At 43.6% G+C, this 14,887-nt stretch overlaps 1 protein-coding gene across 3 annotated transcripts; it reads left to right on the top strand.

Annotated features, from left to right (window-relative positions):
- Positions 1-4,116: 4,116 nt before the first annotated feature.
- otud5a (OTU deubiquitinase 5a) lies at positions 4,117-14,734 on the top strand. 3 transcript variants are annotated; one of them, XM_076076398.1, is made up of 9 exons: positions 4,117-4,928; positions 6,389-6,479; positions 10,599-10,663; positions 11,111-11,267; positions 11,358-11,506; positions 12,305-12,544; positions 12,628-12,832; positions 13,403-13,474; positions 13,634-14,734. In XM_076076398.1, the coding sequence occupies exons 1-9, from the start codon at positions 4,329-4,331 to the stop codon at positions 13,768-13,770; spliced, it is 1,716 nt and encodes a 571-aa protein (XP_075932513.1). In that variant the 5' UTR covers positions 4,117-4,328; the 3' UTR covers positions 13,771-14,734. The 3 variants fall into 3 exon arrangements, with proteins under 3 accessions (XP_075932513.1, XP_075932514.1, XP_075932512.1); XM_076076399.1 differs by having other exon boundaries at positions 6,386-6,479; positions 12,359-12,544; XM_076076397.1 differs by having other exon boundaries at positions 6,386-6,479.
- The last annotated feature ends 153 nt before the right edge of the window (positions 14,735-14,887 follow it).

Genomic DNA, 14,887 nt, shown 5'->3' with positions numbered 1-14,887 from the left:
GCTGGCTCAGGTTTATAGCTAGGGCTGGTTCAGGTTTATAGTTAGGGCTGGTTCAGGTTTATAGTTAGGGCTGGCTCAGGTTTATAGCTAGGGCTGGTTCAGGTTTATAGTTAGGACTGGATCAGGTTTATAGTTAGGGCTGGCTCAGATTTATAGTTAGGGCTGGCTCAGGTTTATAGTCCGGGCTGGCTCAGGTTTATAGTTAAGGCTGGTTCAGGTTTATAGTTAGGACTGGTTCAGGTTTATAGTTAGGACTGGTTCAGGTTTATAGTTAGGACTGGTTCAGGTTTATAGTTAGGGCTGGTTCAGGTTTATAGTTAGGGCTGGTTCAGGTTTATAGTTAGGGCTGGATCAGGTTTATAGTTAGGGCTGGCTCAGATTTATAGTTAGGGCTGGTTCAGGTTTATAGTTAGGGCTGGCTCAGGTTTATAGTTAGGACTGGTTCAGGTTTATAGTTAGGACTGGTTCAGGTTTATAGTTAGGGCTGGTTCAGGTTTATAGTCCGGGCTGGCTCAGGTTTATAGTTAAGGCTGGTTCAGGTTTATAGTTAGGACTGGTTCAGGTTTATAGTTAGGACTGGTTCAGGTTTATAGTTAGGGCTGGCTCAGGTTTATAGTTAAGGCTGGTTCAGGTTTATAGTTAGGACTGGTTCAGGTTTATAGTTAGGGCTGGTTCAGGTTTATAGTTGGGACTGGCTCAGGTTTATAGTTAGGGCTGGTTCAGGTTTATAGTTGGGACTGGCTGAGGTTTATAGTTAGGACTGGCTCAGGTTTATAGTTAGGGCTGGCTCAGGTTTATAGTTAGGGCTGGCTCAGGTTTATAGTTAGGGCTGGCTCAGGTTTATAGTTAGGGCTGGTTCAGGTTTATAGTTAGGGCTGGCTCAGGTTTATAGTTAGGGCTGGATCAGATTTATAGTTAGGGCTGGTTCAGGTTTAGTGGGCAAGTTAACGCATTCATTAATTAACGCCGACAATTATTTTATAGTGCGTTCATGCATTTTTTTATTTTGAAAGTCCGTTGCTCACTATCAGCGGTGGAAGAATGGAGACTACTGGACATCGCTGTGGTCAACTCAGCAGACACTTACACGTTAGTGCACCTATATGCTGAAATTCACGGTAAACACATTTAAACGGCACAGATCGGGAGCGAGCAAAGGACTAGAGTTAGCAGAAAGATTAACGTGAGACAACATCCGGTTTCTTCAGACGAACATCCGGTTTTCAGAATAAGATGCCAACAAAGTATGAATTATATTCACATTAAGTATAAAACATGCTACCTGCATCTCGTGAGTTAAAGGGAAAATATACCTAAATTGTGGGTAAAGTGTCTTTATTCTTTGATCGCTGGGTCACCTTCATCACCTCTGAGCTACAGCATCATAGTGATGAAGACTAGAGCTGGGTCACCTTCATCACCTCTGAGTTACAGCATCATAGTGATGAAGAGTAGAGCTGGGTCACCTTCATCACCTCTGAGTTACAGCATCATAGTGATGAAGAGTAGAGCTGGGTCACCTTCATCGCCTCTGAGTTACAGCATCATAGTGATGAAGAGTAGAGCTGGGTCACCTTCATCACCTCTGAGTTACAGCATCATAGTGATGAAGAGTAGAGCTGGGTCACCTTCATCGCCTCTGAGTTACAGCATCATAGTGATGAAGAGTAGAGCTGGGTCACCTTCATCGCCTCTGAGTTACAGCATCATAGTGATGAAGAGTAGAGCTGGGTCACCATCATCGCCTCTGAGTTACAGCATCATAGTGATGAAGAGTAGAGCTGGGTCACCTTCATCGCCTCTGAGTTACAGCATCATAGTGATGAAGAGTAGAGCTGGGTCACCTTCATCACCTCTGAGTTACAGCGTCATAGTGATGAAGAGTAGAGCTGGGTCACCTTCATCACCTCTGAGTTACAGCATCATAGTGATGAAGAGTAGAGCTGGGTCACCTTCATCACCTCTGAGTTACAGCATCATAGTGATGAAGAGTAGAGCTGGGTCACCTTCATCACCTCTGAGTTACAGCATCATAGTGATGAAGAGTAGAGCTGGGTCACCTTCATCGCCTCTGAGTTACAGCATCATAGTGATGAAGAGTAGAGCTGGGTCACCTTCATCGCCTCTGAGTTACAGCATCATAGTGATGAAGAGTAGAGCTGGGTCACCTTCATCACCTCTGAGTTACAGCATCATAGTGATGAAGAGTAGAGCTGGGTCACCTTCATCACCTCTGAGTTACAGCATCATAGTGATGAAGAGTAGAGCTGGGTCACCTTCATCACCTCTGAGTTACAGCATCATAGTGATGAAGAGTAGAGCTGGGTCACCTTCATCACCTCTGAGTTACAGCATCATAGTGATGAAGAGTAGAGCTGCATCACATGCTCTGACTGTCATGAAGACACAACACACACATGTAGATGAAAGGTGTGAAACATGTTCCTGTTGCACAGCAGTGGAACGTTTCACACACACACACACTGAGCACAGATAGTGAAGAGATAGAACTGCTGCTGTGTGAAGAGAACACTGCTGCTAACAACAACCTGATGTGTTTAAAGTGTTTACACACAATGTTATTCACCTTTAGTTCATAGAGCAGCACTTTAAAATAAAAGTGCACAATACACTACTTTTCATTTCATTATTGAACTTTGCCATAACAATGAGATTAATCATGATTAATTGCAAAAACTCCATGCGATTAATCGCGATTAAATATTTTAATCGTTGCCCAGCACTAATATATATATATACACGCCAACATTTCCGGTAGTATCGTTGAGATTCGGTTGATATATCGCTTCTCTCTTTTCTGCATTTTAGATTCATACTCTTGGATTGAATCTTGTGTTCGTGATGGACAGTCCACAAATGGCTCCCGTCATTTCTGTTCTGTACTGGACATGTACATCTTTGTTTGAGAAGCCTTTGGAAATGATGGGAGCTAACGCTGCCAACTTTTGTACTTTTGCCCGGAAGAAGATGATGATTCAGTGGCTTTGTGGCACAAAGCGTTAGGGTTAGTAACACTGCCAGAGCACACTGACTATAATCCTGCGGGCTTAATCATAATCTGTTTATTCTCCACCTTCCGACTAAAATATGCTTTATCTTGTAACAGAGTATTAATACTGTGCGGTATAGTACTGTATCTTGTAACAGAGTATTACTACTGTGTTGTATTGCTATATGAATACTCTCTATGTAGTCTTACCTCCTGTGGGTCTTTTGGAGGATCAGGATGCTGCTGAAGGACGAACTGATCTTCTGAGTCTCTGAGTTTGACTCTCGTCTCGTCTCTGATGTCTCGACTCACCGACGACGCTCTCACAGATTCTTGTCATGTTTCCTCAAACTGGTTCAATCTGTAATTTACTGACAGCTTGTTTCAAGTTAAAGAATGATCGGAGGTGTGATCTCATTAATGCTCAGAGAGGACGAGGCGTTCAGGTGCTTCAGTTAAACGTACAAAACAACAACCTGCAAGCTGTGGTTCAAAGTACCACAGTAGTATGTACTTAAAGTATTCAAAATACAATATATATATATATATATATATATATATTGTATTTTGAATATATATATTTTGAATATATATGTATATATATATATATATATATATATGTGTGTGTATGTCATTCATAAAATAAGTAATAATAATTGAATATGAAACTTTATTGATCCCCAGAGAGGAGTTTCAGGCAGCAGAAAGAATAAAGAAAGAAAGAAGTGATGCACAGAGAAGAGAATATAATTCTATTCATGACAATTATTATTAATTATCATTAATATGTATTGATAATAATAATAATATTAAATATTGATGATAATAATATTTATTGATAATAATAATAATAATATTTATTGATGATAATTGTATTGTTATTTAAGGATAATACTAATAATTATTATTGTCATAATTACCAATATAATTATCAATAATAATAATATTATTATTATTATATAAACTGTCCATGTTAAAGTTTATTCAAACAAAAGTTGATATAATGTTGTTGAACACAGAAACTTAAAAATAAAGATCCGATTAACGGCCTGACGTAAAAAAAAAAAAACTGCCGTCGTAACAAGGAAGTGACGTCACTGCCCTCCGTCAGATTGTGTTGATGTTTTGTGGACTGGACGGGAAGAGGAGCCGCGGTTTGTTTTTGTTAAGATTAAATAAACCGTCGAAAAGGAGCCGAGTCATCGTCGGTCCTGATCGTCGGTTTCGGTTCGTTAAGAGCCTTAAAAGGTCGGTTAACCGAAACATTTGACCCAGAACACACACACACACACACACACACACACACCAACACACCACCATGACGATCCTCCCGAAGAAGAAGCCCAGCTCCGGTGTCGGTGTCTCGGACCACGCCGACGACAGTGACCGTCGGAGCGGCTCCGATCCTCACCAGCATCAACACCGAGCTGGAGCCCGACCGAGAGCTTCTCCTCCTCCGTGGTCCTCCGGGCGGATCAGCATCGACGCGAGCTCCCGGTCTCAGCAGGCCTCTCCTCCGCCCGTCGGCTCCTCCGTGGTGGGACCGGTGGTGGGACCGGGAGTAGACGGTCGGGACAGCAGCAGCGGAGGAGGAGGAGGAGGAGAACTCGTCGTGTCGGCCGGAGGAGGAGGAGGAGGAGAAAGAGGTGAAAGAGGTGAAAGAGGAGAAAGAGGGGAAAGAGGAGAAAGAGGAGGAGGGTTAGGCAGCTGTTGCTCCGGGCCCGGACTGAGCAAGAGGCGGCGGCAGACAGGAACCTGCTCTGGAGGGTTAGCTCTGACCGGAGGAGGACAGGTGACTGGACCAGGAGGAGGAGGAGGATCCGGACAGGACACAGAGGAAGGAGCCGGGAACAACAGCGAGGACGAGTACGAGAACGCGGCACGGCTGCAGTCCGTGGACCCGGCTACAGTGGAGCAGGTACGGAAGCTAACGTTAGCACTAGAGCTAATGCTAACGTGGGAAAACAACAGTAAACTGCTATGTTTTGATGTGTTAGCATTAGCACTAGAGCTAATGCTAACGGGGGGAAATAACAGTAAACGGCTATGTTTTGAAGTGTTAGCATTAGCTTTCATGACTTGATAGTAATGAAGTATTGCATACATACTACTACTACTGCTACAACGACAAGGTACTACTACTGCTTCGACAAGGTACTACTACTACTACAAGGTACTACTGCTAATACTACTACTGCTTCGACAAGGTACTACTACTACTACAAGGTACTACTGCTAATACTACTACTGCTTCGACAAGGTACTACTGCTACTGCTACGACAATGTACTACTGCTGCTGCTGCTACTACTACTATTACTACGACAAGGTACCACTGCTCCTATTACTACTGCTACGACAAGGTACTACTGCTAATACTACTATTACTACGACATGGTAGTACTACTACGACATGGTACTACTACTGCTACTAATACGACATGGTACTGCTGCTAATACTACATTACATGATACTATTACTATTACTACTACGATAAGGTACTACTGGTGAAACTAACAGACCACAGACTACAAATACAGGAGACAATGGACATGATAGAGAAGACTATGGATGCTCAGGTGTCCTCACAGAGACGTTAACCAGGTGTCCTCACAGAGACGATAACCAGGTGTCCTCACAGAGACGTTAACCAGGTGTCCTCACAGAGACGTTAACCAGGTGTCCTCACAGAGACGTTAACCAGGTGTCCTCACAGAGACGTTAACCAGGTGTCCTCACAGAGACGATAAGCAGGTGTCCTCACAGAGACGATAAGCAGGTGTCCCTGAGGGGACTCAGATTTTCTGATTAGTCAGTATTATTTTTAAAATATGTGAATATATTTATATTTTTGTTACATAATGAACATTTCTTTAATAATAACAATAAAATAAGTAAATGATACAAACTCTGTTTTTTCTGATCAGCTGTTTTGATCATGAATTCATATCTTTTGTCTTTTTGTGAGAGAAACAATCTGTTGAGTTAAACGTGGACGAGTCGGTGGACATGATGGACTTATAGGACGCTCACATTTAAATACACATCACAACAGCTTTTCACTGACTCAGAACGCAGCATCTGAGTCATTGTTACTCTTCTATTATGTTAAATATATATATATATTATATATATATATTATATAAATATATATATATATTTTTGTGTCTTTTTCCTTTAATAATATGTGAATTGACTGAATGTCAAACTTTTCACACCTTTAACAAACCTTTAAAAAGTCCACTACACAGCTGACCCTGTGTGTGTGTGTGTGTGTGTGTGTGTGTGTGTGTGTGTGTGTGTGTGTGTGTGTGTGTGTGTGTGTGTGTGTGTGTGTGTGTGTGTGTGTGTGTGTGTGTGTGTGTGTGTGTTCAGCAGGAGCACTGGTTTGAAAAAGCTCTGAGGGAAAAGAAAGGCTTTGTCATCAAGAAGATGAAGGAGGACGGAGCGTGTCTGTTCAGAGCCGTGGGTGAGTGACACACACACTCTCACCTTGTTATCCCCTCAGGTGGATGTGTGTGTAGTTCTTCTGGTTACCAGCAGGTGTCGGTGTTGTCATTTTATTTTCTGCTTCATTTAAACCGTTTTTCTTCTGGACAGAATCAAATACATTTTTCATTATTAGGATTATTTTTAGAAGAACAGAGAACCCGTCGTGGTTCTACATGGTAATGATCAGCTGAAACAGATTAATCATCATCATTCTGATCAAACGGATTATTTCAAACAAAAGACATTAAAGACTTATTTTAGGTATTTATACTTTATTTAATAAATAAGTAAATAAGTTTAGTCCTGATTCAGAGTATTATCTATAATAATATGTATTGATTGAGGTTATGATCAATCAGAGTTGAGTTATTGATCTACTTTATCATCAACATTTAATCATATTTAAACTAATCAGACGTAAATATTCAATCATCAGCTTCAGTTGTAAAAGTTATGAATCAACTCAAATCAGACTTTAAAGATATCTTCTGATACTGTTCATAATATATCACAAAGTATGATTTTACTTTTCACGTTGATTTACCGTATGCAGACGTGTGATGTTCCCCATAGACTGCTATTGAGAACGAGGCGGATCATTTGTTTTAACTTCCAGTGTGAGCACATGAATATCCTCTATTACAGCTGAGGGGGCGGGGCTAAAGGAAACGCTAGTGAGCATGCTCAGTGATGATGAGGAAGGTCTCCTGAAGATCAGAGTGGTTTTATACTCGTTCTGCTGATGAAGTGTGTTCCCTCATCGGTATGAAGGCTTCCTTCAGATCCACACAGACTCACTGATGGAGGTTCTATCAATGGAGTCTGCTGTGTTTCTTAGTTCCTCTTCAGCATCTACTGCAGTAAAACACCGACAATGAAGAAGAAGAACATCACATTGTCCCTTTAACAGGAGAGCGTTTTTAACCAACCAGGTATCTCCATGAGAGCCGACCATAACTAAGCAGTTCAGTCGCTCTGTGCTCTCTTCCTGGATTCCAGGTGAGGGCTTTTATTTTGAAGGGTTTTATGTGAGGACACAGGACGTGGTCTTCTTCTTCGTGGTTGGTTAAAGGACTTACTGTGGTTCAGTTGATTAAAAGTATAAACACATTCATTCAGCTGTTGAACTCAATCTGTTTACATCTTAACCTTCTTTTTGACTTCTGGGGGTCATTTTTACTCTAAACACGTCACCATGTTATTCAGTGATGATGTGAGACCCACACCAGGGGGCTGTGTGTGTGTGTGTGTGTGTGTGTGTGTGTGTGTGTGTGTGTGTGTGTGTGTGTGTGTGTGTGTGTGTGTGTGTGTGTGTGTGTGTGTGTGTGTGTGTGTGTGTGTGTGTGTGTGTGTGTGTGTGTGTGTGTGATATAAATGTGATGACTTTACTCAACATGAAGTCAGGCCTGACGTCTCCTGACTCATAAGGACTGATCTCAGTCAGGTTCTGGATTCGTATCTGATGAGCTCGCACAGACCAGAGATCAGCTCTAGACTTCTGATTCTTCTCACTTCTGTTTTCAGAGACATGTTTCTCTGCTTCGTCTCGCATTTCACAGAAATCATCTCAGACACACACACAGCAACAGCAACAGCTGCCCACCTGACACAGCTCGGTTAACAGCTCGGTGTGAAACATTTCTGTTCTGAGACATCAACTGTGTGTGTGTGTGTTCTTTTGTGTTTTTTTTATTGTCTCAGTTTAAAGTCTGTACTGAAGCTGAAGTATTGATACTTGTGTTGATACTTGTGTTGGTACTTGTGTTTGTACTTGTGTTGGTACTTGTGTTGATACTTGTGTTGATACTTGTGTTGGTACTTGTGTTTGTACTTGTGTTTGTACTTGTGTTGGTACTTGTATTGATACTTGTTCTGGTACTTGTGTTGGTACTTGTATTGATACTTGTGTCGATACTTGTGTTTGTACTTTTATCGATACTTGTATCGCTACTTGTATCGCTACTTGTTCTGGTACTTGTTCTGGTACTTGTGTCGGTACTTGTGTTGATACACGTCAGTCATCCTCCTTCAGTCCAAATATGTCGTGTGTGATTTTCTGTGTGGGCGGGGCTTAAATTGCTTCTGTGTTTATTTCGAGCGGGTTAGTCCGGCCCTCCCTGACTGACGGACGGACCAATCAGGAGGCTTCTTCAATACAGGATGATGTTCATTTAGTACATTATGGTCCATTTAGAGTCAAACAGACCATAAAGCAGGGGATGCTTTAGGGCGGGGCTACACGGTGATTGACAGGTCTCTACCAGAGACGTATACGGCGTCTCTACGTCACTCCTCCTCAGTCCAGATATGGTCACTTCCTGTTCACTGGTTGAGAAAAAGTGGACTGATCAATACTTTAAACTGTCCATGATCAGCTTCATTTGACCTCTGATCCTTTTAATATTGATTATCTGCTAAAAAAAAAAGAGTTCTATTGACCTAAATATTGAATAAAGGTGAATCTGATGAAATGTTATAACTTGCACATCTTGTTGTTAACGAGCTTCCTGATCCAAAAACTATGAAGCTGATCATCTGAAGTTATTGATTAGTAATAATCAAACTGATCTTCATTGATTATGTCTCTTAGTTTGCAGCTGTCACAGTACCCATAATGCTTTGCAGGCTGCAGGCTGGTGGTCAGAGTGGTATGAGAGGCTGTGAGCGTCAGATAAAAACTTTATTCACGTCATTGAAACAAACGGGAAGGGTCACGGTTCTCTTCTATCAGGCCCCGCCCCCTTTCCTAGAATATCGCCCAGGCTGACCAATCGGAGCGCTCGCTGTGTGTGTGTGTGTGTGTATTATTAATTCGAAAGAAGTCTATCAGGGTTTCTCAGCACCAAACGCATATATTCTGTGTATCCTCCTCTTCCCTCCTAGTTTCCTCTCCTTGTTTTGTCTACGTCGCATCTTATGTTTTTATTCTTTGAGTGAAAGAATCAACAATAACTTCAGTTACTGACAGATTTAAATGTTTCTCTTTCTCTAATAATTAGATGAGAAGAATAACCAAATTATTGTTATTAACACTCTGTCTCTCTCGCTCTCTCTCTGTCTCTGTCTCTCTCTCACTAACTGACTTACCCACAAACACAACTGATGAGAAAAAGGAAGTTGTCAGTGAGGTTCTGAGAATCGCCGTGGTGACGGACCATGTGACTTGCTGGAAATCAAACCAAAGTGGTGCTCATTTGCATAACTGTGTGTGTGTGTGCATTAGAGGTTCAGTTTATTTGTGAGTTAGTAAAAAGAGAGAACTTCAGCTCCTTTAAATCCACGTTGTCTTCATGGACACATTCCAGTTAGCTTCAATAACAGCACGTCATTATTATTAATGTTACTAACGTTATTATTTTAACATGTTTCTACCTTCAGGGTCCTCATTCTAAAACAATCTGCACACACAGAAACATGCAGATGTCTTTCACACATAACTGTCTTTATGAAATAAAAGCTTGATGTGTTTTTCAGATCAGAGCTGTTTATTCAAAGTGCTTCTTTTCTTTCTTTTTCTTTGTTTCTTCCTTTATTAGTGTCACATGACAGCAGCCTGAAACATGATGAACTTTAGTCTGATATTTTACAGAATGATCTTTTTACATTTTTACAGTGATTATACAAGAATAAAACATGGGGGGGTTTCATTTGAGTCTCCTGAAGTCGTTCCGTGTCGCCTGAAGGTCGTTCGTGTCGCCTGAAGTCGTTCCGTGTCGCCTGAAGGTCGTTCCGTGTCGCCTGAAGGTCGTTCCGTGTCGCCTGAAGGTCGTTCCGTGTCGCCTGAAGGTCGTTCCGTGTCGCCTGAAGGTCGATCCGTGTCTCCTGAAGGTCTATCAGTGTCGCTTGAAGGTCGTTCCGTGTCGCTTGAAGGTCGTTCCGTGTCTCCTGAAGGTCGTTCCGTGTCTCCTGAAGGTCGATCAGTGTCTCCTGAAGGTCGTTCCGTGTCTCCTGAAGTCGTTCCGTGTCTCCTGAAGGTCGTTCCGTGACTCCTGAAGGTCGTGCCGTGTCTCCTGAAGGTCGTTCCGTGTCTAGTTTTGTCTCTTCATGGATGTGTGTGTAGTTTGACCTGTGACCTCCGTGTGTCTCTGTTTCTCAGCTGACCAGGTGTACGGAGATCAGGACATGCATGAAGTGGTCAGGAAACACTGTATGGACTACCTGGTGAGTCTCAGCTCCTTCTGTGTGTCTTCATCACGCTCCTCTTCCTCAAACGTCTCCTCCTGTCTGTCTTCATCACGCTCCTCTTCCTCAAACGTCTCCTCATGTCTGTCTTCATCACGCTCCTCAAACGTCTCCTCATGTCTGTCTTCATCACGCTCCTCAAACGTCTCCTCCTGTCTGTCTTCATCACGCTCCTCTTCCTCAAACGTCTCCTGTCTGTCTTCATCACGCTCCTCTTCCTCAAACGTCTCCTCATGTCTGTCTTCATCACGCTCCTCAAACGTCTCCTCATGTCTGTCTTCATCACGCTCCTCAAACGTCTCCTCCTGTCTGTCTTCATCATGCTCCTCTTCCTCAAACGTCTCCTCCTGTCTGTCTTCATCAAGCTCCTCTTCCTCAAACGTCTCCTCCTGTCTGTCTTCATCACGTCCTCCTTCATTCTCCCAGATGAAGAACGCTGACTATTTCTCCAACTACGTGACGGAGGACTTCACGACATACATCAACAGGAAGAGGAAAAACAATTGCCACGGCAACCACATTGAGATGCAGGCGATGGCTGAGATGTACAACAGACCGGTGGAGGTGTACCAGGACAGCAATGGTGAGTCCGATCGTCCAATAGGAAGCCATATGCAGATCTGTCAACCAATCATTTTCCACCAACCCTTAACCCCGCCTCTTCCTCCCACAGAGCCAATCAACACGTTCCACGGCATCCACCAGAACAACGACGAGCCAATCAGAGTGAGCTACCACCGCAACATCCACTACAACTCGGTGGTGAACCCCAACAAGGCCACGATCGGGGTCGGACTGGGACTGCCCGCCTTCAAACCAGGGGTACCAGAACCAGAACCTAACCAATCACGAGAGACCAACGTATCCGCCTGAATCTAACGTTGTTTTTACGTAGACAGGTGATTCGTTGCCCTGAACACCACGACAACATGTGCCGGTGTTTTTCAGAGCGGAGCGAGCCCTGTATCTGTGAACTCGTATCTCATATTCATAAACTACTTTATTAGCGTCATACAAACCCTGTAAAGAAACAAGTCGAGTGTTAAATGTGTTCTATAGAAACAAAGGCTGAACATCCTGTACACTATTTGATTTGGCTGCAACATATTTACTCACATGTAGATTTTTAACACCTCTTAACTGACGATTAATCGTGAGTTCCCCCGTCACTTCTTCATGGAGAAACAGCTGTTTAGTGTTACGATGCCAGACCAATCAGTGGACGAGAACTCTGTGGAGTGGGAGGAGTCACAGGTCTGGAACCAGACAACAGAACTTGTCTGAGGCTCCGTCAAGCCGTAAATGAATATCACATGACAGGAAGTAGATCGGTTGTCAGATCAAAGTTTACTAGATTATAGATCATAAATGTGGTCAACACACTCATTCCCTCGGTTTAGTTGTGTCTGTTCTCACTCGTAACTCTGCTGGAGGCTGAAGTCTCTGTCCTACTGGAGAGCGTTTATGCGTTTGTTCCTTTACAGTTTCTGTGTGAACTTCACAATAGTTGTGCAGAACATAATAAGCATTAATAAGAAACGTCCGCTCCGTAGGTCTGATACCACCGCTGGACATGCCGGTCGCTAGTCGCTCTAATAACAGCTGTTTGATTTCTTCCAGAATACCACACCTGTGAATACTGTGTTCAGTAATACATGTAACTGCCCCCCTCAGTACGCGGAGCAGACGCTGATGAAGTCGGCCATCAAGACGTCGGAGGAGTCGTGGATCGAGCAGCAGATGTTGGAGGACAAGAAGAGGGCGACGGACTGGGAGGCCACCAACGAGGCCATCGAGGAGCAGGTGGCCCGGGAGTCCTACCTGCAGTGGCTCCAGGACCAGGAGAAGCAGGCCCGACAGGTATGCCCACGAAACATGGTCTTCATCCAATTAAGAGGATCCAATTAAAGAGGTGGTTAGAGTCCTGTTTCTGTCTCTCTCAGCCCCGTAAGGCCAGCGCCACCTGCAGCTCAGCGACGGCGGCGGCCTCCAGCGGACCGGACGACTGGAGTGCCCGGTCGCCACGGCAACGCGACTCCGACCCCTCCCACTCCGACCTCCCGACCCCCCTGTCGACAAACAACAAGCCCCCCTCCCCCGCAGGAGCCGCCCTCATCCTGAACAAACCCCCCTCCCCCTGCGCGCCAGGTAACACCCACACATACTCTCACACTCTCACTCTCTCACTCACTCACTCTCTCACTCACTCTCACTCACTCTCACTTTCTCTCTCTCACTCACTCTCACACTCTCACTCTCACACACTCTCACTCTCTCTCACTCTCTCTGTCTCTCACTCTCTCTCTCACTCACATTCTCTCACACTCACTCTCACACTCTCTCTCTCTCACTCTCTCTCTCATGCTCTCACGCACTCACACTCTCTCACTCACTCACTCTCTCTCTCACTCACTCTCTGTCTCACACTCTCACTCACTCACACTCTCTCTCTCACTCTCTCATGCTCTTGCGCACTCACTCTCTGTCTCACTCTCTCTCATGCTCTCACACACTCACACTCTCACTCTCACGCACTCACTCTCTCTCTGTCTCTCATGCTCTCACTCACTCGCTAACACACTCTCACTCACTCACACTCTCTCAGTCTCACTCTCTCTGTCTCACTCACTCCCTCACTCTATGTGTGTGTGTGTGTGTGTGTGTGTGTGTGTGTGTGTGTGTGTGTGTGTGTGTGTGTGTGTGTGTGTGTGTGTGTAGGTCCCAGTAATCAGAGCCGTCATCATTTGGAGTACAGAGCCATCATGCAGGAGATGTCACCCACAGCGTTTGGTAAGATCTAACTGCTACTACTGTAATACTGCTAATACTACTACTGTTACTACTGTAATACTATTACTAATACTGCTAATACTACTACTGTAATACTGCTAGACCGACCCACCGACCGACCCGCTCTGTGTGACCCGCTCTCTCTGCTCTGTGTTCCAGGTCTGACGGACTGGGAGGACGATGAGATCTTGGCCTCGGTGCTGGCCGTCTCTCAGCAGGAGTACCTAGACAGCATGAAACATCAGAGCTCCGCCTCCATGCATCGAGAGAGAGAGCCGTCACCTGACAGCAGCTGATAGCAACACACACACACGATGACCTTTGACCCCCCCCTCCCTCCCCCTCCTGACCTCTGACCCTCAGACCAGGGAAGGAAATAAAACATCAAACAAAGAAATGCACACTTGTTTTTTTCAGCAGACATTTAAACTCATCCGTACATCACTCGTCTTCTCGTTTCCTTTCCTCCTTTCCTCTCTTTCTCATACCGCCCATAACCCCCCCCCCCCCTCTCAGCCAATAGTGATCCAGCATTAACCCCCCCCCCCCCCCTTTCTCTTCCTGGTTACAACCCACATGGAGCTCGGTCTTAATGCTGATTTGGGATTAGTTGTGATTCAAGCTTTTATTTTGAAATTCACAGACATCAGTTTTAAATTTGAATGTGTTTTGGTTCCTGCTAGCAGGCTGTTAGCTCTGAGGCTATCGGTACCATTGGTTTCAATGAGGAATGCTAATCAGAACTGAAAAGACGTCCAGTATTTTAGCAAGCTAGCTATCACCTCAAGTCTTACTATGTTTTAAAGCTAGTTCCTGCTAACACTGCTAACTGGTTGGCTTAGCTTACCTCGTAGCCCCCCACTGGCGGCCATTTTGTGTCGAGCAACGCACATTAGCTTTGCTTCGTCGTCTGGGAAGTAAAATCATACAGTCAGCTCTGACCTCATGGTCTGTAACACCTGCTCTCTCTCCTTGTTGTCTTCATCCTCCTCTTCCTCAACACCATCATCATCATCGGACTTATTTAGCTGCATGTTTAATCGACCACGACCAACATCATCATAGAGAAAAAGCCACAAATAAAAAAAAATAAAAAAGAGATAAAATGTGAGAATTGTCATACTTACCCTCTTAATGATTGGTTATTATTGTTGTTATTAATAATATAAGTTTGTTTTATTTTATTTTATTGTTTGGGATGAAAAGAACCTTTTTGTTTTTTCTTGGAATAAAAAGAGGAAAAATGTTTCTGAAGAAAAATGTTTTGGAGATTTTTTATTTATTTATAACACACTGAACTTTGTTTATATTTATATGTATATTATATATGAATATTATTTTACTTCTTCAGAACTTTAGTCCAGATAATCCAGAACATATTCATTAATTATCAGAATTATAAACGTTTGTTTA

This window comes from Anarhichas minor, unplaced genomic scaffold (assembly GCF_050575085.1).
Source record: "Anarhichas minor isolate MPS153535 unplaced genomic scaffold, ASM5057508v1 ptg000056l, whole genome shotgun sequence".
NCBI lineage: Eukaryota > Metazoa > Chordata > Actinopteri > Perciformes > Anarhichadidae > Anarhichas > Anarhichas minor.
The sequence above is the reverse complement of the archived record's forward strand: the minus strand, read 5'-3'. Positions and strand labels throughout refer to the sequence as shown.